The sequence below is a fragment of the Vicia villosa genome, linkage group LG3 (genome assembly GCF_029867415.1).
Source record: "Vicia villosa cultivar HV-30 ecotype Madison, WI linkage group LG3, Vvil1.0, whole genome shotgun sequence".
NCBI classification, from domain to species: Eukaryota; Viridiplantae; Streptophyta; class Magnoliopsida; order Fabales; family Fabaceae; genus Vicia; species Vicia villosa.
The window spans coordinates 205,321,793-205,348,480 of NC_081182.1; the positions used below are offsets into that span (position 1 = coordinate 205,321,793).

Genomic DNA, 26,688 nt, shown 5'->3' on the forward strand with positions numbered 1-26,688 from the left:
ACAAAATATTAGTAGTATGTAAGATAAAATAGTAAAACCCAACAAAAGGATGTTATTTACTAATTTAAATTAGTAAAATAGTAAGCCACATAACCCGGGCCGACCCAAGGGCCAAGCTGCTAAAGCTAGGGTTTTAGGCCTAAAAAATTTGGGTCTAAAATAGGCCTCAAATTTTTTTAATTTAGATATAAAAATATATAATAATATTTGAATTACATATATTATTGTAGTTGAATTGATAAAATATATGCCTCTTTTCCTTTTGGTATTTAGTTCAACTCTTAACAACCACAAAATTAATATTTTGAAATACGTGTCACTTTAAAATTTGCTTTAGGCCTCTAAACGGGTTGGGTCGGCCCTGCACATAACTACGACAGGTATTCCCCAACAAAATGATTTGGTAGAAAAGTTTAATTGAACTATTTTAGAGAGTTAAATACATGTTAAATAAGGTGTTTTTGATAGAGGTTGTTTTAACAGTAACATATCTGATAAACATATGTCCTTCGACTACGTTAGTTATGAAGATACTTGGATAATTTTTATATAAATATATCCAAACATAAATCAATTATGCTAAAATTAATTCTACCAAACTCAATTTTATTAAAATCAATTTTACTTACCGTTAATCCAAATACACTCTTTAAATATTTGGCTGAAAAGTCTATGTTCACATTAGCTTACTGTCACATTTTCTTTCATTAAATTAAAAGAGATAATTTTAGTTTATTTGCTGTCATTAAAAAAATTGATACTAATAATTTCATGGATTGAGAAATTGAGTACTAGTATTAATAGAGTCCTTCTTCACAGCACACTTACCATTTCAATTAATATCAAACACAAGCTACATCCTCTCTCTCTTTCAAAATTCCTAACCGCTACATCCTTCTCCATTCTCTTCCGAACACTTTACCTCCGCCGTCCTCCTCTTCTCTCGTCGTCGGAAGGCTTTTTCCGGTCACCTCATCTCCCATTTTCACTTTCCTTGCTCGCATCTGTATGTCTGTAAATTCTATCATTGTATTATTTTTTTATTGCAAAATTATTCTGTGTTGCCTCTGATTTTCTGAATTTTACTCTCACAGGTTCTACTCTCAGCTTGTTTACTCACACACTTACTGAGTTACTGGTAATATATTTCTCTCTCTTTAAATATATGTTTATTTTCTTTTAGCAATTTTTTTAATTACTTATTTAGATCTATAATCAAATTTGAATATAAATTATTAGATTTTATTGCTTCATGTCATACACATACCAAATTTATTTTACTCTCTTCCTATTTCCTTTCAAGTGGTGGCAAACTTTCTCTTGTGTGGTGTTTGTGTTTCATCCATTCTTAAATTTTACTCTATTTTTATATTTAATCTAAATTTTTTCATCAATCTAATTTTAAGTTAAAAAAAATTGGAGAAAGATTTAAAATATAAGAGACAGCACAAAATCTAAGTTGAATATAAAAATTAGAGGAAACACAAAATATAAAGTATAATATTAAAAATTGATATTAAGATCTTTCAATAATATCTGTCTCCCTTTTATAAATGTATATTTCACTTTCTTTTACCTTTTAGTGAAAAAATTCTCAACTTTTAGTTGGATCTATAATTTAATTTGATTTTAAATTAATTTATTTTTATTATTTTATTTTTTGGGTTTGTTAAGTTTGCCATAATTTATGTTCTCTAATTTTTTAAATACATTCATTTTAATTTTTTTTATGGTATTTTAAATCTTCAATAATATTATTATAGACTTGGTAAACAAACAAATATATTTATTTTTTGGACTTAAAAATAATCAATAGTCAACAAATCCACTTATTTTTAATGTAATTACTAATATCTCCTCTTTCCAACCTTTCATTTTCTTCCCTACTTTTTTCATAGACAAATTTCTTATCTTCCAACGATTTACTTTTGTATCTTCTCAACAACATTTTTTTTTTGGGTAGGAATCTTCTCAACAACATTAATAGTAAAGCTTTTAAAGATAGCTTTAAATGATTTCCTTAAGAAAAAAATGTTTAAATTCTGCGAAATTTTAGTCTTATTAATTTCAAAATAAGAGGGGATATGGGAAATAGTTTTATTTTTATTTTAAAATTATGTAAACCAAAAATTATTTTAAATTTAAATTAAGAACACAAAATTTTAAAAGAATTTATTTTTAAATTATTTAAATAATTACTTTATTTAATAAAAAACGAAAATAAAAATATAAAATAGGTTATTACGAAAATCAGACGAAAAAATAAATTTGTATATGATTTTTGTTTAAATTGATGTATCTCTTTTTAATTATATTGTTATTATTGTTTAGACAATGTAGTATATAGTATATACTTATAAACGAAAAGTGGAAAACAAATAATAAAGCGAAAAAACTAAAGATAAGGAAGACTACTTTGATACCTTTATTTTTCAAAAAGTAAGATATGAAAGTCCCAAAAATACATTGAATATAGCAAAATTATTGAGAATTTAACATGTCATCCCATTTATACCTCACACCCTAGATACTTTATTATTTTTTTAAATATTCATGAATAAATTTGACTCAAAAGTGCTAATGAAATTTTTGATGATAGACCAAATTTTTAGTAGTTCATTTTAAAAATTGCTGTATTAAATTTAATTAAAATTTTTGGTAATTCATACATTTAAAAAATTTTGGTAAAAAATATAAGAGTTTTTACCAGAAAATTTGAAATTTTGGTAAAAATTCATACATTTCGAAATTTCTGATTACAAAATACAAGAGTTTTTCCTAAATTTTTTGTAATGTATAGTAAAAACTCATGAAAGTTATAATTTTTTATCAGAAATTTCAAAATTTTTAGTATTTTTTTTAAAATTTTGTGTGTAGTTTTGAAATTTCTGATAAAAACTCTTGAAATTTATAATTTTTTATCAAAAATTTTAGTTTTTTTATATTTTTTTAAAACTCCCGGTGCAATTTTAAAAATTCCGATATTTACTCATGAACGGTAAAAACACGCAATATGTGGGTGCCAGCTATGTCGGATTAATCCTCCAAATTATCGAACCGTGGTTCTCTCTACCAAGTCCAGCGCCAATTACATTGGACCAACTAACGATTGGTTAAGGAAATGATACTTTAAAGGAGCATAAAGGGTACTTAACCAAATACAAAAGATTACAAAATGGCAAACTCCCCAGACAGGAAGCGAAACAGCAAAAAGATACAAAAGAAGTACAACCCGACAAAAGTTTAATTGATATAATATAATAAACAAATGGATTTACGAACCAATCCTTCTTATCACAATTACAAATGCTCTTAAATCTAGCCCCCACTCATTCCTAAGACAATGTTTTTGCTAGAATTAAAACGTCTTTATGCCCCTCATTAAATAAGATATCGTTCCTGAATAACCATATAGCACTTACAATTGCCAATCCGATATAGAACCAAAAGTCTTTCATCATATTACCCTTCAATTTCTGTTAAATTCTGGGCCCGTTTGTTTTGGTTTTTTTTAAAAATGATTTTTATAGTGTTACTAAATTTTGTGAAAAAAATTTTTACAAAGAATTTTTTTATAAAAGCTTCAAATAAAATTTTTGTTTGAATAGTTATTCTTAAAATGTGATTTTAGGTATTTCATATATTTATGGCAAAAAAATTTGGATATCAAAATTTCAAAAAATCACTTAATTTTGAAGCTATTTCAAATAGATTTTCATAAAAATCATTTTTGAAATTCAACTTTTTGAAAAAATTATGATTTTGACTAAGTTTTGGTCTTCAATTATGTATGTTTATGTTATAGGATGTCAAATTAAGTGTTTCATTTTAGAAAAAACGAATATAAAAAAACTTGTAATATTTTGAAAAACGGTTTTAGAAAATCTATTTTTAAAAATACAAAGAAAAAATCCATTTTTTTTAAAGCTGAAACAAACTGGCCCTCAATCACATGGACAAGGATGCTAGTACAAGGAGAAAGGGAACCAATACCAATATAATCCAATCCAGAATATTTTGCCAAACCAACATAGTCTTTGTAGAAAACAGAAAGAGATGAAGATGTGATTCATTTTCAGCAAAACAAAGAGGGCATACCGTGTTATGTGAACTTGATATAATTCTACGCGTTGCTAATTCATCTTTCGTTTGGAGACAAATGAGGAAGAGCCTCAATGTAAACACTGTAAACACTGGAAGAGCCTCAACGTTTGGAGACAAATTCCAATTCCAATTGAACTAAGGAAATCCCAATTCACTTTGTGATATGTTTTTTCAAAGTCAACATTGAAAAGAAAACAACTCCTACCGTCCTTTTTCGCATAATCGACCACTTTGTCAGCTACCATGACTCCATCAAGAAGTTGTCTTTCTAGAACAAATACACTTTGACAAGGAGAAATAATTGAATTTAAGACACACTTCAATCTACTCGCCAAAATCTTGGAGATAGCTTTATAAATGCAACCGATTAGACAAATCGGTCTATAATCGTCCAATCCTAACAGATTAGGCGATTTAGGCACTAAAGTTAAGAATGATGAGATCACCGCTTTAGAAATAACACCATTGGAATGGAAACCATTGAAAAATTGAATAAAATCCTCTCTAAGAAAGAACCAACATTTTCTAATGAAGAAAAACGAGTAGCCATTCAGACCCAAACTTTTAGATCCCCCACAACCCCAAATAGCTTCCTTAATCTCGTCTTCGCCAAAAGAAGATTCAAGAAAGTGGTTGTCTTCCTCTTTAATCTTGTTGAAAGAAATACCTTCTAAAGAAGGTCAAATCCTATCCGAGTTACAAAATTTTAGAGAGAAATGCGACCGGACTTCCTCTTTAATGTACGAAACCGAATCAACCAGAACACCCCTTGAATTGATAGGACCGATATTATTATGTCTTCTCCTCTCTTTCATGACCTTATGAAAAAAGACGGTGTTAGAATCTCCATCGTTAAGCCATTTCAATCTAGACTTTTGGATAATCATATTCTCCTTTATCCATAGTTTCAACCAAAAGCGACTTGAAGCCTTCTTCCAATTAAAAATAATAGAGTCCCTCTCTCCAATGAAATCGTCCTTAAGAAACTCGTCCCCTTCATTCACATGCCTCACCTCATCCTCTACCTCCAAGTCTATCCTCCCAAAAACCTCTACGTTCCACCATTTAAACCTCTCTTTGAGAAGCCTAAACTTCTCCTTTAAAACGAAATCAAACTTTCCTTCTACTTCAATGTTCTTCCATTCAATTTCAACAAAAGGAATAAAGGACTTGAAAGAAAGCCACTCATTATTGACCCTAAAAGTTTTAGGCCCCCCAATCCTCTTTGCCTTTAACCAACCAAACAGGACGATGGTCCGAAACATCCTGCTGTCCAACGAATTGGCCAACCACACCCCACCTCTCCACAATCGTGTCCAAAAGGAGAAAACCATCTAATCTACTCATCAATTTAACGTCACCATCTAATCCGCAAAAGCGTTATTGTCCCCATGTAAACTGCTACGAATGAACCTTTCCTTTCTCTACTATTTTTGGTAGCATTAAAGTCACCACAAAAGATCCATTCCCCATCCACAAATTTCTCTTTGAGATCCTATAAATCTCCCCATATCAAATTATTCTTGTTAAAATCATACTACGAGTAAATGTTAGTGATATAGTAGATGTTTTTTTCCATACCACCTTTATCCCCCAAAAAACCCTCCCCTTTGAAAGTAGTCTGAACGAAAAAAGATCCTTCCTTCCAAAGAATAATAGTCCCTCCAGATAAGCCTACCGAATTAGAGAAAGAGAAACCAATACCATCGATATTTCACAAACTTTTAGCGATAAAGTCCTCCTTTTTAGAAATCTTCATTTCTTGAATAACGAAAATGTTGGCATTAACTTTTCTGTTTTAGAGATAATCCTCCTCCTCTTCAAAATACTACCACCCCCTCTAATGTTCAAGGACCCTATAATCATTGAGACATATTATTGGACTCCTTCAAACCCTCCCTATTCTCATGCACTTCTTTTTCCAGTTCAGTAATTTTGTTCAGATAGTTGCTCTTCCCTTCCGCCGCCACCACTCCAAGGGCTCCTATAGCAACCCAAAGTTTACCACTGATATTTCTATCCATAAAATTCCATGGCCTAATGTTTTTCCTGCAAATATCAGAAAATTATGAATGTTCTCCATGATACATTGAGATGTTGTTGCTCGTAGTAGCGGTCGATGAAAAAATCTTTGCAGAAGAGATAGGGAGAGAAGACTGTGTAACATCAGGACACGTTTATAGAGGGCTTTCCCCTTATTCTTATTATGCAAATGAGGCCTATGTAATATGCTATTGCACGGTCCACCTAGATTCATCATCTGTTTGAATTTAACTTTCTTAGGTCCTTTCCTTTTATCAACACTGCATAGAGGAAAATGATTGGAAATGGCTTATACTGAGCACTTCACACAAGTACCTACAGATTCGAAAGAGTTTTTTTAAACTTGGAACAAGAACCCTCACTGGCAGAAGGGTTGAGCTTCTGACCCTTAAGCAAATCCAATGCCACATCAAAAGAACCGATCCCTCCACTCCGCAATTCTTGAGAAGAAAACTACACACTTTCCTCTATATTCTTAAGCGAACTGGGAACATAAACTGAAGCGATATTCTTCCCCTTTCTTCCACTGGAACTAATGACAATAACTTCCTTATGGGGAAAAGGAACATCAAAATCACCTCCTTCAAAATCGCCTTCAAGATCAGGATTCCCTGCAGTAATACTCACTGACCACCCTTCTTCCGATTCAAAAGACACCACAGTAGAAGATTTTCTATTCTGAACTCCAGAGTCGATACGAATGAGATCGAAAGAATCTTCCCTTAGAATAATATGGTAATCCTTACCATCTATAACAGCACATAAAGAGTCACAAAGGGTGAATGAAGACGGCAACCTCACCATAAACCTAGCAATGTCCATAACAGACCCATTCGACGTGTTTTCATCCAAACAAATGAACTCCCCAAAAGAATTGGCAAAGCAACGAAAAACTCCCCGCTCCACGCGTGGCAAGGAACACCATACACCCTAATCCACATCACTCTACTATTATCCACGTCCTCTTCCTTCCACCTCCTACTAGACACAAACCATTGTTTCTACCAAGTCTCCCCTTTCCCAATTAAATCCTCAATAACTCTGTCTTCAATTTCTTCCATCAAGCATAAATTCGCCCCAGAGGAGTGATTTTAATCGCAAAGAAACCCTCCAGGTTGAAACTAGTTTGCAAATTGTAAGCAGACCCTAGAATTATAACCGGACCCACATAAGCTTTAAGAAGCATCTTTTTATCTTCCTCACTAGATTGGTATTCCAGAGAAGACGACACCCCTTGATAAGAACCTCCTCCGTTAAAACCGACCACGTATCTCTTAACATTGCTAACCACATCAGCGAAAGATCTTCCTTTCCTCCTGAAACCAGATACACCCTCATCCTCACGGAAAAACGTTTTCCTCACAGCTAAACCCTCATTCCTTCTGAAATCCTCCTCCTTTCCCTTCACTGGAAACCTGCCCCTTGCGTGAATCTTGAAACCATCTATAAGAATGTTATCCAATGTGACCGCTAATAAGCTATCTCCCCTACCTCCCTGAATATGGTGAAACCAAACTTGTTCCCGACCTTGTTGATACTGGGTGAAATAACGACTTCTACGATGTCCCCATGAGAACCAAAGAGTTGGAAAATGTCGACAGCCTTTGTCCTACTTGGGAACTCAAAAAAATACACCGAAGTTAGCTCAGAAAACTTACCTTCGAACGAATTCCTCCCCACTGGATACGAATCCCATTTCGGATCCATGTTCCGAATAGCCCTCTTTTTTGCCTCCAACCATCTATAACCGCCGTTAAGAGGTCCGCCGAGCAATGGTGAGCAGAAACGGCGAGGAGCACCAAGAATCGTATAAAAAAGAGAGGAAATATGCTTTTAATCATTATATGTTTTGTTATTAATAAAAAAATATAGGTTAAAAATCAAGTCCAATAATTTTATCTCAACACAATTTTTTTGTTTTTTTTGTTTTTAACACGTGGTCTTAATAATGGGAAATTAATAGACAATAACATATCAATACACACCAGATATAAAATTTCCCAAAATTATAAGAACATGTTATGATCAACAACTAATATATGACAATAAATCGAACAAATAAAGACATAAAAGAACACCGATATTTTAATGTGGAAAATTCCTCAATATTAAAGTAAAAACCACGAGTCGTCCAGACTAAAGAAATAGCTCCACTATAATTAAATAAGGGCACTAGAGAGTCTTAAAGTGATTCACAAACTAGTGCTAACAACAAAAAATCACAAAGCAAACTAACTTACAAATAAAAATAAAAAACAAAAAAATCACTCAAATCTGCAACTTCAGTGCGAAACAAATATCTCTCTGTTCAGACTTTGTTTTAAAATTCTGAACGGTTAAAACTTAGATACAAATATTTGTTTTTCACTATCATTATATTATTGTACTTCATATCTTGTATTACCTCTGATTTTCTAAATTGTACTCATATATTCAATCTCATAGGTTCTTTTTCATTGGAAGATTCTAGTCACATCTTGTTTTCTCACACACTGTCAGGTAATATATTTCTCTCTTTGTAAATGTATTTTGTTTTCTTTTATCAATTTTATTTGTACCTTTTTTGTTTTGAAAACACAAAAAATTTATTAACCACAAAACAACCATTCAAGCACAAGATGTACTAGAAGAGTTGCCAAAAAAAATAACCACACAATTCGCATAACGACAATCGAAAACCCAACCTAGCCACCAGTGCCTAGGATGTACTGAAGCGGATTAATCCTTCAAACCTGATACTCAATTCTAAAAGAAGACATGTGAGCCTTTAGACACCAGATGGCATGGATTTTAATCTTCTCACACATAGTCATCAAAGTAAGGCTCTTATTCTGAAAAACACGTTGGTTCCTCGTTTTCCAAATGAACTAAAGAGTTGCTACCCAAATAATATGTAACACCTGGATGCATTCTTTTCTCCAACCACCCAACGACACAAATTGGTCATAATGATCCTTACAATTTCCTTAAAAAACCGACTCAATCCCTAACCACCTAGATAAAAACAACCAAATATTACTATAAAATTCACATCGGAAAAACATATGATCCCGAGACTCGTTTAAGCCACATAAAGATGGACAACTTTGCTCCATTGCGCTTATAATATGTCTTCACATCAAATTGTCTTTCGTCAGAAGTCTATTACGAAATAACCGCCAAACAAAGAGATTAACCTTCAAAGGCACCGCTTTCCTCTACCAAAGTTGATGGTAACAAACCAAATGATCATCCAAGCTCTTTGTCAATAAATGATATGCGCTGCTCACATTATAACAATTTGAATCATGAAGTCTCCACACCCACGAATCAGCCACATTAACTTGCAAGACCACAAAACTCAAAAGCAAAATGCACTCCCCCACCATCTCTTCCTCCCACACAAATAACCTCGTACGCCATCTCCACGTGACTCCATCCACCCCACCCTAAGGAATACATATCTGCAACTGACACATCCTTATCCACAGCTAACTCGAAAACCCTACTAAAATGATTCCCTCCTTTCAACCAAGGATCCTTCAAGAACAACGACTCTACCCCATTACCCACAACACGCTCAATATTATTGAGCAACCACCCTCTATCGGCCATGCAAACTCCTTGTCTAATCCTATTCACTGTCTGCCACCACACAGACCCTCCACCATTCTCATACCTCAACTGACCTCCTTCCTCTCCATATCGCTGAGCTAACACCCTACACTAAAGACTTCCCCTCTCCTTGAACATCGTCCAACACCATTTTCCCAATAAAGCCACTTTAAACTCCCTCAACCTTCTCAGTCTCAGACCTTCATTCTCCTTACTCAAATAAATAGAATCCCAATCAATCCACGCCATTTTCCTCCTATCCTCCCTACATCCCCCAAAGAAAGGATTAAACAATAATTCAAGAGTAAAAATGATACATACGGGAGCCTTGAAGAAGGAATGGAAACATAACAGATTTTATCAAAATCAAACGACCACCTAACGAATTTTTTTGCCTTTTCCACCCAGATAACCTCTTTTTAATAGATTCCACCACCGGGTTCCAAAAACTAAATTTCCGTGAATCTCTCCCAATGGGCAGCCCCATATAAACAAACAAAAGACTTTCCATCTTACAATTTAACACTAAAGACGCCTCTTTTAACCAAGAATTAGAAAAATTTACTCCCACCAACATACTCTTATGAAAGTTCACTTTTAACTCCGAAATGAATTCAAACAACAACAAAACCGCTTTTAGAGCTATAACATTCGACCAACTCTTGGACCCCATCAAAAGAGTTACATCTGCAAATTGAAGATGCGTAAAAAGGTTCTCCTTCACCATTGTCCACTTTACACCCAGAATACAACCCTTTCTGAACCAAAGATTTCATAAGAACATCTAAACCTTCGACCACAAGCAGAAAAAGAAAGGGTGATAAAGGGTCACCCTGTCGTAAACCTCTCTCCAACCTAAACTCATCAGTTAGGCTTCCATTAACTAAAACAAATGTCGTAGCTGTCGAGACACATACATGGATCCAATTCACCCACACCGCAGGAAATGCATTCTAGCCATTACCCTTGACATATAATTCCAATAAACCAAATGATAAGCTTTCTCAAAATCCACTTTGAATAACAAGAGTTCCTTCTTGTTTTTCCTAGCCTCATCGACCACCCTGTTAGCTATAAGAATGTAATATAAAATTTGTCTGCCACTTATAAAAGCAGATTGAGCCTAAAAAATCAGCCCTCCACTAACCTTTCGCAATCTATTAGCTAACACCTTTGCCAGCACTTTACATAAACATCCCACTAGAGATATAGGACGAAAACTCGCAACCCGTTGAGGACTAGCTATCTTTGATATCAAAGTAATAAACATATTATTAATATCTTTAGTGAGCTTTCCATTGCAATGAAACTCCACAATATATCTCAACAAATCATCCTTCAGAATCTTCAAAAATTATATTATAAACCCGAAGCTTACACCATCCGGACCAGGACTCTTATAACTATCACAATCCCACACCGCCGCTTTCACTCCCCCTATAGAAAAAGGCTTGATGAGATCAACCCGTTCCTCCCCAGAAAGTGTTTTAAACACCAAGTTATCAATCACCGGTCGATTACCTGCCACCACCCAAAAATGAGACTAAAAATGTTGGAAAATAACCTCCTTAATCGGAACCACCCCTTCCACAACACCAGCACTCACAAATAAGGTAGTGATCACATTAGCCCTTCTCCTAGAAGTGATAAATCCATGAAAAAATTTAGGATTAGCATCACCTTCCCTCGACCAATTCAATCTAGGTTGTTGCCATTGAATACTAGATTGCAACTTAGCTAAAGGTACTAATTCAACCGAAAGCTCATTCATTTCTGCCACCTCACGTTCATCTAACGTGTTACATTCCCCTTTCACTTCAATAGATTCAATGCACTCTTTTACCTTTAAAATTTTACCTTCCATGTACTGAGAATGTTGTTGATGCCACCATTTCAAACTCCCTTTAATTAACTTCAATTTTTCCTGCAACACATATCCACCCCACCCCCACCTAGAAAGAACTCCACTGACTAACGAAAAAATCATGATACCCTGGTAAATTTGCCCAACACTTTAGCATACGTTGAGGTTGCAGACCCCAATCCTGAATATCAATAGTCTACATCAATAGACAATGATTTGATAAACCTCTAGGCAATACCCACTGAGTACAATTAGGCCAAAGGACAAACCATTCTTCTGTCACCAGAAACTTATCCAACCTGCTTATGACACGACCATCACCACAATACCAAGTAAAGTGTCATGAGCATTATCATCAATAAACCTATTAAAAGAGACATCCACAAGTGAAGAATCCACCGTCACAATACTACGTCTTTCAAACTGATGTCTCATCGCATTAATATCCCCAACTGCACACCACAGACCACCACCTGAATAATCTCTGATATTCCCTAAATTGCCCCCATAATAGTTGCCGCCCGCACCGCGACAAGGCGCATACACATTGTCCAGAAAAAATTCCTCCCCACTCTTAATAAACCCGCCCTTAATAATCAAGACATGCTCTTTCGACCGGGTAAGCCACACCTCCACCTCTCCCACATCCCATAATGTCAATATACCACCCGATGCCCCATCAGATGGCCTAAACGAAAATTCCACCTCTTTAATCCCCTAAAGAAAACCACAAATAAACTCATCGACCACCTCCAATTTAGTCTCCTGAATGCAAAAGATCCATTGACGCTTCTCCATTCTCACCTCTCTACGCTTCTCCCACCCACCCAGACCATGCACATTAAAAGACATAATCTTTAACACAACCACCGACCCCCTCGACCACCACCCTTTTCCTACTACGATAACTATTTCCCCACTCCACCTACTCCCTGACCCGACTTAACCTTCTCCTTCTGCCCCCTCCACCTCTGGATAAAGCACTGAGCATATTAGAACAATCACCCACAAAACTAGCACCAATCGCATTCCCAACCTTTTCAACATCAGCCTCCACTTCCTTATCTCCCTCATGCAAAGTCATCCAATATTTCCATTCATCCTTATTTACCAAAGAATAAGACTCAGAGGATAAGGGCTCACCCTGAAAGTAAACCTTCGACTAGGACTTAGAATTTGTTTTTCCCTTCCTTTTTCTTACGATTTTTAAAGCCTTAAGTAGCTCTTTCATGTCTACACCTGTCAACATTGCCACCCTTTTCAAATCAAGTAGGGAAGCCGGCTGTTTATGTCGCCTTGCTCTACCCTCCACAACCTTCATCCCTGATATAGAGACAACTTTATCTACTTTCACACTCTCCACCGCTTCCTCCTGCACCTTTGGTTTTTCAACCACCATCTCCTTAAATCCCTCCTCCTCTTCTACCTTAACTTATGAAGTTACCATAACATCTGACTCATGCTCCTCTTTCATAAATAAAATCTTCGTCCTTTAACTAAGCACGACAATCATAGAGAAACTCAGAGAAAGAAACACTTCTGAATACACCTCCTCCGACGCCTCCTTATCGAAATGATAAAGAAACACTTTATCCCCCCGTCGAACCACCTTAGGATCATGCAAACCAGCATCAATAATAATCTTTTGTAGCATAGTAACACCAATGCCTTTGCGTATCCTCCCTGCCTGCCATAAATTCCCCGAATCCCCCACCACCTCAACCACCCTACTAGAACACCCGACAACATCAACAAAAGATATTGGTGATTTCCCATTACCCTTTAGAAATACGACACCACCCTCATCATTCTTCTTCCCCTTAACTCCCCGATCCTTCTCATTACCATCCTTTGCCACCACCTAATTAATCTCATCAATACCCTCAATAACTATCTTCCCTGACTCCCTCACATTTTTTTCTACATCACCACTTTTGTTACCTCCTTCCTCAAAAACTCCATCCCCTTCAACACCCCTAAAGCGGCCATATTTTTCTTCACTCGCAAATAACCGCCATTCTCCAAAACAAATATTGTTAAGAGCTTTCTTCAGTTTTAACGAATCCTTTACGTTCGTAAACCAAGCAAATCCTAAAGCACCCTCCTTTGAATTTCTTTAAACTGACACATACACGTCCGTGAGCATACCATACACCTCTAATTCCTTTCTCAATCTAAGTTGCGGCATCAATGGAGGAAAGCTTGTAATGTAAAACGAAACATACCCACCTCCATTCTTAATTTTTTGTGATTCTCCAATAGTTACTGTTTTGACATTTCCATCAATATTTCGAAACCCCTCCTTAACGCCGTTAAAAGGCATGCGAAAACGATTAAGAGTCGTCGTTCGCCGCCACTGTACTGACTGCTCATCACCAATAAAATTTATACTATAGATCTATATTCAAATTTGATTTTAAGCTAAGTGAGTTTATTGCTTTATTTTTTGCTTCTTTTGACACATTATGTGTTTTCTTTAATTTTCAAAATCTTACTCTAATTTTTATATTCACTCACTAGAAAAGGGAGATTTTAAAAAGATTTTCTTATTATAAATTTTTAAAGAATAATTTTATAATTAGATAAACATTTTGTTATTAAAAAAGTGACTCATTAAATTTATATTAATCATTAGTGTTGTGAAAAACGATGTCAAGAACAGAGTATAATAGACAACACAATGGGAAAGCAAGAAGAACAATAAGGAATTAGTTATAATTGTTATTCCTTATTTTCTCTTCACCAGAATAATAAATAATTCTCCCACCCTAAATTAGGATTTGTTGTATGCAATGATGAGAGACTAGTATGCTATTTATAATAAATTCTAAGATACTAAATTAATGGGCTTTTTCACAAATACCCATTACCAGCCAGCTTAGGGTACAAGGTAACTTAAACGATTAGATATAATAAACATGCCCAATTCAAAATAGTATCAATCCTAGCATTTCGACACCCACATATTAAAATATACTTTGACGATAGTATCTAGGTCTTCAACACACTCTTTGTCGAAATAGAAAGCTACTCTTCGACCCACTACCGTTCGATCCAATTCTCACAATTAAACTTTTAAAATGTATTAAATTGATTCTATCCACCTATAATGTGATCGATTGAATTAAACCTATCAACTAATTTATTTATATTAAAATCTATTAATAATTTTTTATAATAAATAAATAATTTTATGGTTTAAAAGACCACAAACATAATTTTGCTACCTTTTTTACATAATAACTAAAGAAAATATTAACAATGTTAAAAAATATAGCTTAAAAATCAAGTCCAAAAATATTATCTCAACACAATTTTTTTTTGTTTTAAATTTTTTAACACATGGTCTTAAGACTTAGTTAGATATTGATATTCTAAAATCTAAAGTTTTGATAAATTTTAAATTTATTTTAAAATAAAATAATACAACAATTCATTGATAAATACACATATCCATTTTATTGTTAATTAGTATTGACCAAATTTATTTTTCTCCATTTTAAAAATTTCTTTCTCTTCCATTTTAAACTTTATTTTCGCAATACATTATGATGTCTCTGACCCTGATTTTATTTCAATTTCTTTGTTTCAAGTAATATACTTTTTATTGAAAAATCTCAATATCTATTTTAAAGATTGTACCTTATATTTTGTGTTGCCTCTAATATTTTAAATCTTACTCTAAATTTTATTTTCAACTTAGATTCTCTTCATTAGGAGATCATAATCATTAGAAGATCATAATTTCAGTTTGCTTACCCACACATTTCCAGGTAATATTTGTCTTCCTTTGTAAATGTATCTATTGAAGAAAAATTCTCAATTTTTATTTGAATCTATAATTAAATTTACTTTTTTTTATTATTTTATTTTTAGCTTCTTTAGACTTCTGGAATGGAATCAACACAACTTTAGAAAATAGAGGAAATTTATTCAAAATACAAATTAACTCTTGTAACCCCCACAAGACCAATGTAGTGTAAATCTACATTGATTTTGTCCCTAAATACAAGAAATCTAGTTATAGGGTAGGGTCTTGGTGAAAACATCAAATTTTTGTCAATCACCATGAATGTGAGCAACTTCAAGCTGCTTGTTCATGTCCTTTTCTCTGATAAAGAAGAGATCAATTTTCATATGTTTAGTGTGCACGTGGAGGACGGGATTATGTGCCATTACAACTGTGCTTTGGTTATCACAATAGATAACTGGTGAATGAAAAGAAACATTTATGCAGTAACATACCAATTGTTTCAAAGCAAAAACATTATGCAGTATAGAGGTGATATATGCACGTAGATATGTGGAATTATCAGTGATGATTATATCATCAACATATACAAAAACATATACCACACAACCATTGAGAATGTAGGTGAATAGAGAGAAGTCACACTTGTTGAGCACAAAGCCATAATCAATCAGAGTTCCTTTTAGTCGTTTAAACTATTGCTTATGAGCTTGTTTTATGCCATAGAAAGTCTAATGAAGATGAGAAACCATAGTGATATCACTATTTGAGAAGCTAGAGGGCTGCTACATGAACACTTTCTCATCTAGAAGTCCATTTAGAAAGGCATTGTTTATATCGAATTATTGGATTGGCCACTTATGTGTAAGAGCAATGGTGAGTATGAGTCTTATAGTGACTAGTTTAATAATTGGGGTGAAAGATTTAGGAAATTCAATCCCATGGAAATATCCACTTGCAACCAATATCTTTCTTGTTAGAGTTTAATGGTACAACAGACCAAGTCTCATTTCTCTTAAGAGCAGAATACTCTTCCTTCATGGCAGCCAACACATAAGATTTTTCAAAGCTTATTTCACAGATTTAGGTTATAAAAATGGGTAAGAAAAATGGAAGGATGAAGTTTATGAAGAGGAATACGACTTTTAATTTAGGATTTCATTAGATGAGTGTTGAATGATTTGGTTTCTTAGGGGATACCAACAATATTTAGAATTACAGGGTTAAGTGGAAGATGTGCTTATGGAAAAATTGTTATTGGAAGAGTTGAGTGAGGTTATTAATCTATCTTTCAATCATTCTATAACTCAATAAACACTTGGGAGAGTGCTCGAGTGAAACTGAGAGGTGTCTCAGATTCAGAAGGAGCCTGATCGAATTTTCACGTGTAGTATTAGGAAAGCGACATTGAATGAAGGGAGTTCAGATAAGACCATGTGTTCTTCTGACTATTATGAGTGGATCAGTTCTTTCTATAGGGAGTCCTGGATACAATTTCACGAGTAGTATTAGGAAAGCGACATTGAACCAGGAGGTTTCAACTAAGACCAATTATACTTCTTACTATTAAGAGTGAATTTCTTTTTATTGGGTTAACTCCCTTCAGATGTAGGTGATGTTGCACTAAACTGGGTTACCAATTCCTCTGTTATTTATTTTTTATTTTAATTTTGTCTGCTACGTAAGTAAATTGTCATACTCATTGTGCCAGACATTGTGTTTCACATCTTTCTGTCTGAAGAACGGAATTACAAAAAGTATGATAGAGAGGTCATTAGAACTAGTAGTAGGTATGTTGGAGGATGTAGTATGATTAATAGGATTCTTGTTAATTGGTTGAGGTGATAAGGCTGAACGGGGTAAATGAGATGGGACTGGTAGTGTGAGTGAAGAGTTGGTTTGATTGGGAATGGTAGTGAAAACTGTAGAGTGTAGGTTGTCCAAAGGTATAGATCCAATAGAGATAGACTTAGGAACATTTGGGGATGAGGAAAGATTGTGACCAAACAATTCAATATAAAGAAAGCTAGATTCATTAAATATTACATTTTTAGAAATATAAAGTTTGTCAGTTAGGGACAAACATTTCTATCCTTTATGGGAGGTGGAATAAACCAAGAAAAGACACTTATGAGAGTGAAATGACATTTATTAGTGTTATAAGGTCTTAATAGAGGAAATCATGTACAACCAAACACTTTGAGAAACTAGTAATAAGGAGTTTTATGGAAAAAGTGACAGAAGAGATATAATTATTTATAGAGATGGAAGGTAATATGTTAATGAGATACACAACAGTGAGAAAAGCATAGTCCAAATATTTGATAGGTAAATTGGAGAGACTAAAGAGAGTTAAGTCAAAGTCTACTATATGTCTATGTTTTCATTCAACCACACCATTTTGGTGATGAGTTTGAGGACACATTAATCTTTTAACTATACAAAACTCATTGAGAAAAGACCTAATTGCAGTTCTATCATAGTTTTGAACTGTTTAAAAATGGCTGTGGCATCAGATTTCTTTTTCAACAAATAAATATAGGTACACCTGGTGTCATCATCAACAAAAGAGATGTAATATTTGAATCATTTTATAGATATATTAGGTCAGGGTCTCCAAAGGTCACTAAATATCATTTCAAGAGGAGTAGTGTAGGATGTGCATGAGGTTGTGGAGTGTAATATGTGATATTTGCCCATACAACAAAAGAGATGCAATATTTGAATTGTTTTGTAGGCATATTAGGTGAGGGTTCTCAAAGGTCAATAAATATCAGTTCAAGAGGAGTAGTGTAGGATGTGCATGAGGTTGTGGAGTGTAATATGTGGGATTTTCCCTTACCATAAGCAGTACAAAAAGCTGTATTGTATTTATGTGTAAAAGGTATATTGCATTATTTTATAGAATTTGCATATAGTGTGGGGGATAAGGGTGTCCTAACCTAAGATGCCAAGAAAACTTAGAATTGTTAGGATTAAGACTTATTAAATTGGGGTAACTAGTATCATGAAGATTAAGACTAGAATCAATAACTCTAGCTTGACTAACTAGATAAGAGGCAGGGAATAGATGCTTGGAACTTGATTATTGTGACTAGAACTAGAGACTAGGAAACTCATAGAGTCCATCAATATAAAAAATTCCATGTAAAAGCACTTGGTTAGAATTTGTATAGTATGGGGATTAGGGTTTCCTAACCTAAGATGCCAGAAAAACTGAGCATTGTTAGGATTAAGACTTATTACATCGAGATAACTAGCATCATCAAGCTTAAAATTAGAATCAACAAATATAGATTTACTAACTAGACAAGAGGTAGGAAAGAGTTGATTGGAACTTGAATCTCGTGACTGGAACTTGAGACTACTAAAGTCATATAGTCCATAACTACCAACACTTCCATGTAAAAGCACTTGGTTAGTAACCTGAGATTTGACGATACAATAGGCAGAGTGAAACTCAAAGAAAATAGATGTCTCTTGAAAACTTAATGACACTTATGAGATTCTTAGTGATTGGAGTAAATTATGTAAGACAAGACAATTTTTGAAGATTGGAAAATTATGAAGAACTAGAGGAGCTGATTTGCAGAGAGTTGTTGGATATTCATAAGGGACACATTGTTGGATATTCAGAGAGTTTTTGGATATTCATAAGGGACACGTTGTTGGATATTCATAAGGGACAAGACAGTATAAAGATTTGATTAGGAACTTCATAAGGGACACGTTGTTGGACATTCAGAGAGTTGTTTGTGGCATGATAATTGGCTCTAGAGTCCGGAAACCAAGTGGAAATGGTATTAGGGAGGACATTGGTGGTGTTGGTTAGCATTACATTAGGTTGTGTAGGGAGAAAGGGTATAAATGAAGGTAATGTTTGAGGACGATTTCATAGTACTTAGAAACCGTAAGATGGAGTACTTGATTTAGAGAAATGACCTTGATATCTTTATGAGAAACCTTGGGGATAGCTATGGTATTCAGTAGGTATTGGTGCTTGAAAATATTGATTAAAACGATGATAATAGACTGGGGCAATATGGCCTAATTTAATGCAAACATAACATTGAACATTATCAAATCCGCCTCTGCCACGTCCTCTTCCTCCTCTAGCACCTCTACCACAAGAGGAGTTTCCACCAAAAGAGTAGTGAGAGGGAAAGTAATTTGGATTGTATGAGATTTATATAGGCTACATCAAGTTGAACTTTCTTGTTAAACTCTGAAAAGCACATCTCATGCGCTATCAGCAAGACTTCAACTTCTTCAAGCTCTATTGAAACAGTTGTGAGTTAGCACAACTTTAGTAAACAGAGGAAAACTAATTCAAAATACAATTTAAATCTTACAACTCTGAACTATGTTAGTTGTTTACCCTCACACTTACATCTTGATGATTTTACGTATTGAGAATCACTTTTGTCTTGTATAGTATAATCAAAACAACTATGTTAGTTCCTGACAAAAACAACGCTTGACCAGTGCACGTGCCTCCGTAGCACGAACTAGATTAGTTGACCTACTATGTAAGTCGGAACTTGTGCAAAAGCAAAAAGTACTTTTGTTTTAGCATTGGTAGAAAATTTTCCTTAACTCATTTTTAAAAGCTTTGTTTTAGCATTGGTAGAAAATTTTCCTTAACTCATTTTTAAAAGCTTTATTTTGCTTTCAACTTGTTTATATATATATTCATAGGTGTCAATGAAACTTTCAACTGTGTCTCTCCAATTTTATATATTAATTTTGTAAAACTATATTACGAATGTAATCTTCAAAGTCAATATATAGTTTTTGTGTAAATGTTTTATTTGATACAAGATAAATTTAATCTTCAACCACAAAATATTGAATATTTTGTTTATGATTTTAACTTCATTTAATATAGGAATTTTGGTTTAATTATTTTGAATAACATTTAGAAAAAAAAAAAAAATTAAGATATATAATAACAGTTTATTCTTATTTAACTAATCTGAATTTGTTTTCACAATTAATCAAATAAGTATTTTTTTTACTATATGATATTTAACAAGAGTAATTTTCATGAAAAATTATTCACAATAGTTTTAAATTGAATTTTTTTTAAAACCTTAAATAAAAAAATCACAGAAAAATAATGCAATATACAAAATAATATTTTATGAAAATCTATTTAAATCAATTATTTATTTAACTTTTCAATTGTTTAAACCAAAAACATATAACATTATAATTTTTTTTTTTAAAGTTGAAATATATGTGTCCATAATTCCTAGTTGAGTTAATGGATATAAGTTGTTAGTTTATCATTCAATCTTCAATGATAATATTTATTTATAGTTATGTATTAATGTAAATAAGTTATTCATATTTATAAATTAATTTAATAAATAGTTTAAATTTTATATAAGTATAAGTTATAGTTATGTATTAATGTAAATCGGTTATTTATATTTTAAAATTAGTTTAAAGAAATAGTTAAAATTTAAAGTAAAAAGTATAAAAACTTGCACGATTTGACCAGTGAAATATGAATTGTACAAAGGAAAATTCTTAGGTGGACACGTATCTAAGAAATTGTTTTACACACAACCAATCACAAAATTTTAATTAATTAAAAAAATAAATACTGATTTTTCTCTCTCCTTCATAATCTCAACCACCCCATGAATCCAATTAAAATTAAAATAAATTAAAGAAGACTCTTTTTTATTGGTTGTGCCTAAGAATGTGGATTTAGGGTCGTGTCAAGAATTGCTCTTGTACCAAACTAAATTATTTTCTTGTTCACCTATGTCCTTATTTTCTTTTTGTGGATAACAAATTCTATCTGTTTGATCTTTTTTTAAGAGACGAAATGATAAGTGGGGAATATAAATAAATAGATAAAATATTCTTCTTTATAATTTGTATATGAATAAAGTATAGAAATAGAACAAATATATTTTTTTTTTATCATTTATATGTAAAAAGAGAAATGAAATTAAAAACTCCTATTTTACCTGATTCAAGAACCTATTTTAAATTTAAATAATTTTAATTTTTCCCTATTTTTTTGCATTAAAAATCAATAAGTTGTGCATTATTAAAGTTACATTTTTTATAATAAAATTTCATAAATTGTTCGTATACGATGAATTATTACATTTCACAAGTAACACGGTATTTAAAAATGAAAACATCCTCAATTTTTAGTACAACAATATAAGAATAGATCAAAATTTGTATTTAAATAAAAGGGATTAATTTTTTAAGGGACTGAAAGTGTAATCAAACCAATTAAAAAAGAAGACCAAAGAAAAAAAATCAAATATCTATTTTGTTTTTTATATTTTTAGTTTAATAATGACCACATTTTAGATAATTTCATGTTTTTTTATAAATGTTTGTAATATAAATTCAAATCATTATAAGAATGATCTAAAGTGTTGAATATATTGCTTGTTTCTTTTCAACTATATACGCAAATTCAAATCCTCTACATTTTTTAAGTATTAAATATAATACTTTACTAATTTTTTTATTAAGCTTTTTCTAGTTTTTTTTAACAAAATATTTTACTTATTGTATAACTACATAAACACTCTTTTGACCCTCCATATTTTAAGAGAAAATTAAGTTATAAAATCTAAAAGTCAAAAAAATATTTTAGTTATAATTTAAATTTGAATTCTCTGAAACAGTTCGTATTTAACTTAAGTTTTTTTAGTGTATATTAGTTTAATATTATATGAAGTTGAATTGGTTGGTTAACAACTATATATATAAAGACTGTCTTCATTGCGAACAACAAAATCATTTGTGACTTTTATATTTCTTCATCATTATTCTATTTTTAGAAATCAATATTTTTACTCGAAATAAAAAAAAAGTATAGAGTATGAGCAATTTCTCAGGTTTCATTAGACCAACTGTTATCATAGCAGCATAATGTGCCATTAATGTAATATGTATGCTTTAATTGTTTGACATTGATATTTTAACAATGTGTAGAAGATAGTTTTTATTCCATTATGCTTAGCAGAAGCTAACATATTACCAACTCACAGGTAGCCATGGCAGCACTGATGGTTGCAGGAGCATTTCTTACCCCTGTCATTCAAGTCATTGTTGAAAGTGTTGCCACAAGAGATTACAAAAGCCTCCTCAATAAACGGTTGGTGAATAAACTTATAATTAAATTGAATTCAATCCAGAAAGTGTTGGATGATGCAGAGACAAAGCAGTACCATGACGACAGGGTGAGGTTTTGGCTTGATAATTTAAAGCATGTGGTATATGAAGTAGAACAACTGTTGGATGAGATTGCTACAAATGCACAAAGGAATTCCAAGATTCATCGCTTCCGTTTAGTTGGCCGATTTAAGTCTAAGATCAAGGTTTATTTCTTTCTTTTAGCTGGTCGATTTAGATCTAGGATCAACGATTTGCTAGACAACCTAAAAATTCTTTTAGACGAAAAGGATTTGCTAGGTTTGAAAGAAGGAATATTTGCTCGTAATGAACTTTCAGAAAGAGTGCCAACGATGTCTTTGGTGGATGAGTCTAGCAAATATGGTAGACAGGGTGAAAAAGAGGAAATTATCAGTTTCTTACTTTTAAACAATTGTAGTAGTTGCACCAGCAACCAAGCACCAATAATCAGCATAGTTGGTCTTGGTGGGATAGGTAAGACCACCCTTGCTCAGCTTGTCTACAATGACCGCAGGGTGCAAGAGAACTTTGATCTTAAAGCTTGGGTCTATGTTTCAGAATCATTTGATGTTATTAGACTCACTAAAGCAATTCTCGAGTCATTTGGTTCTTCACCAAACACTGAAAATCTAGATTCACTCCAATGTCAACTGCAGCAGATGATAACAGGAAAGAAATGTTTGCTAGTTCTAGATGATATCTGGAAAGTAAACTGGGAAAGTTGTGAGAAGTTACTAATTTCCTTTAACAAAGGATGTTTTGGAAGTAAGATTATTGTGACAACACGAAATAAGGAGAATGCATTAGCCATGGAATCTGAGTTGTTTGAATTAGATCAATTGGAGGAGAGTGATTCTTGGAGTTTATTTGAGAGACATGCTTTTCCCAACAAAAAAGGGAGTGAATATCCAGATCTTGAGCCAATTGGAAAGAGGATTGTAAGCAAGTGTGGAGGGCTTCCATTAGCCGTGATAACTATGGGGAAACTCTTGAGAGCAAATTTCTCTCAAAGTGAATGGATTGGATTATTGAAGGATGATATGTGGGGTTTATCAGAGAAAGACACTGGCATAAATCCAGTACTGAGATTGGGTTACCATAATCTTCCTTCCAATTTGAAGCCTTGTTTTGCATACTGTTCAATATTTCCCAAGGGTTATGAGTTTGACAAGAACAAATTAATCAAAATGTGGATGGCAAATGGTTTGCTGAATTCCTTCAAACGTGACAAAAGTAAAGAAAAATTGGGTAGTGAACTATTCAATGTTCTTGAGTCAATTTCATTTTTCCAAAAATCACAAGATTTTGATGGTGGTTTTATCATGCATGATCTAGTCAATGACTTGGCAAAATCAGTGTCTCGAGAGTTTTGCTTACAAGTAGAGGATGGTAAAAAGGTAAATCACATATCTAAATGGACACGCCACGTTTGGTTGTCTTTTCATTCGAAAGATGGGGAAAGAGTATTAAAGAAAATTTATAGAAGTAAGGGATTACACAGCTTGGTGGTAGAACGAGAAAGTGGCGAATGGACCAAGAAAAGCATCAATGTGCAATGTGATATATTTTCAAAACTAAAATATTTACGGATGTTGTCATTTCCTGGTCATAAGTATTCATTCAGAGTGCTAGAGCTAGCAGATGAGATAGGCAATTTAAAGTTTTTGCGCTATCTAGACCTGTCTTGGACAAGTATTAAAAGGTTGCCTGATTCTATTTGTAAGCTTTACAATTTAGAGACACTGATATTGGAAGGGTGTTCTAATTTGACTGGATTTCCTTTAGATTTTTACAAACTTGACCGTTTACGCCATCTTAATCTGGAAGGAGCTGCAATAAAGAAGATGCCAAAGAAGATAAGGAAACTAAACCATCTACAAACACTGACAAATTTTGTTGTGGGAGAGTCGAATGGATCTGATATTGAGGAGTTAGAAAGTCTCAATCTTCTTCAAGGAAAACTTTGTCTTTCAGGATTGAACAATGTCACTGATCCAACACATGCCGTAAAGAGCCGTTTGCAAGATAAAAAGTATTTAGAAGAAATACATATGATATTTGATGGTTCATTAATGGAAAGCAATGTGTCTGTCTTGGATGCCCTTCAACCAAATAACAATCTGAAGAGGCTCACTATTCAGAACTACTATGGCAATCATTTTCCAAATTGGCTAAGTGACTGTGATTTACCCAATTTAATATCTCTTAAAGTGGAGAGCTGTCATGTAATAAAGATTGTCGACAATAACTCAACGACTGTCCCGTTCAAGTCCCTTAAAGAGCTTTATATATCTGATTGTCCCATTTTGAAAAGGGCACTGCCTCAACACCTTCCTTCTTTACAGAAATTGGTGATTTATCGTTGCGAAAAGCTAGACGTATCAATTCCCAATTGTGATCATATCATAGACTTAGATCTACAGAATTGTAATCAAATTTTGATAAATGAGTTGCCATCCAGCTTGAAAAGGTTTGTCCTTCATGAAAATCAGTATGTTGAGTTCTCCATGGATCATTTAATCAACAATCCCAATCTGGAAGAGTTGGTGTTGGATTTCAAGGACTTTGTAGAATCTCCCTCATTGGATTTGTGTTGTTATAATTCTCTTAATCGTCTTTCAATAAGAGGATGGCGGTTCTCCTCCTTGCCTCTTTCACTACACTTGTTCACCAATCTTGATTCTCTCATATTGTTAGATTGTCCAAGGCTGGAGTCTTTTCCTATGGGAGGTTTACCTTCCAACTTGAGGTCTCTTGAAATACTTAATTGCCCAAAATTAATTGCTTCTAGAGAGGAGTGGGGTTTGTTCCAACTCAATTCTCTATATAGGTTTAAGGTTAGGGATGATTTTGAAAACGTGGAGTCCTTCCCCGAGCAGAATCTACTGCCACCAACTCTTAAGTATCTTTATTTGAGTTGGTGTTTAAAGCTAAAAAGAATGAACTGCAAGGGATTTCTCCACCTCAAATCTCTACGTAGAATAGATATTATGTACTGCCCTATTCTTGAGAGCTTGCCAGAGGAAAGTCTACCCAGCTCCCTTTCTTGTTTGTTCATTGCATGTTGTCTTTTACTTGAAGAGAAGTACAAAAAGGAGGGAGGACGGCGTTGGCATACAATTAGTCACATCCCTGAAGTGTGGATTGACGGGACTGATCAGCATTACTTGGGTTTGTGATAGGCAAGTACAATCCACGTGTTCATTTTTTCTTAACTTTTGTATTTGGCATAATAATAAAACCCTGTATTTCATATTGAACAGTGACAATTCTACTGAAGCTCAAAGATCTTGCAGTTGCAGACCAAGACATACCATTGCCATCAAGATGAAGCGCAACCACTCTCCTAATCTTTTCATCAATTCAAAAGTATGTGTAAATAAATAAAAATATGGATTTCAATTGTTTTCGATAATTGTGTGGTTAATAAGAATTTGCATTTCCCTTTGTTAATTGTCTAGTTTCCCTTTTCTGTAGTGTATATTGTGTCTATCTACAAAACATTAAGACTGGATATTGTAATATTCTTATTTTGCTATGGATCATAATCTCAAGTTGTGCAAAACCTATTTATATACAAAGTCTCTGTCTACCATGATTTTATCAAAATTCCTTGTGGTTCATGCTTCATAACATTATGCATAGTTCTCTCTTGTGACGATAAATCATGTCCTCAAAAATATATATCTTCGTCATCATCATCATTTTTGCATCGATGCAAATTCTACAATCTCTAATTTTAGTGTTGCATTGACACAAATTATTTAAAACCATTTCATGGCATTCTTCATTTTCAATTTTGATTCAATCTATATATTTATTGCAAATGCTAGCACCACTGGTAGAAATGTTTTGTCGCACCAGACTCAGTTATCTGATATATGGTCAAGTCTTCTAAAATGTAGTAGCAGTGTTTCAGTTTGGCTGGAATGCAATTATGGAATCGACTTCAACCATTTATGATAGCTGCTGCAGGGCATATGTAGAATGAACTTTTCTGTGTTTTTGTGAACTGATTACTGATACAGCGACTTTTATTTGGTTATGTTATAGAGTATGTAAAGGATACTATGCTACTCTTTGTATTTGATTACATTGTCTTATAAATACATTACCATACAATTCATACGCGGTACTGTAGTTTTAGGAACTCTTT

At 33.3% G+C, this 26,688-nt stretch overlaps 1 protein-coding gene across 2 annotated transcripts; it reads left to right on the forward strand.

The window, feature by feature from the left end:
• The first annotated feature begins 778 nt into the window (after positions 1-778).
• On the forward strand, positions 779-25,985 carry LOC131593369 (putative disease resistance RPP13-like protein 1). Of its 2 annotated transcripts, XM_058865847.1 has the most exons (6): positions 780-1,006; positions 1,095-1,138; positions 8,593-8,646; positions 15,309-15,378; positions 22,388-25,714; positions 25,796-25,985. In XM_058865847.1, the coding sequence occupies exon 5, from the start codon at positions 22,394-22,396 to the stop codon at positions 25,709-25,711; it is 3,318 nt and encodes a 1,105-aa protein (XP_058721830.1). In that variant the 5' UTR covers positions 780-1,006; positions 1,095-1,138; positions 8,593-8,646; positions 15,309-15,378; positions 22,388-22,393; the 3' UTR covers positions 25,712-25,714; positions 25,796-25,985. The 2 variants fall into 2 exon arrangements, with proteins under 2 accessions (XP_058721831.1, XP_058721830.1); XM_058865848.1 differs by lacking the exon at positions 8,593-8,646 and having other exon boundaries at positions 779-1,006.
• The last annotated feature ends 703 nt before the right edge of the window (positions 25,986-26,688 follow it).

Bases quoted from the DNA above. Each gene is read 5' to 3' on its own strand.
- LOC131593369 (XM_058865848.1), top strand. From the start codon at position 22,394: ATGGCAGCACTGATGGTTGCAGGAGCATTTCTTACCCCTGTCATTCAA.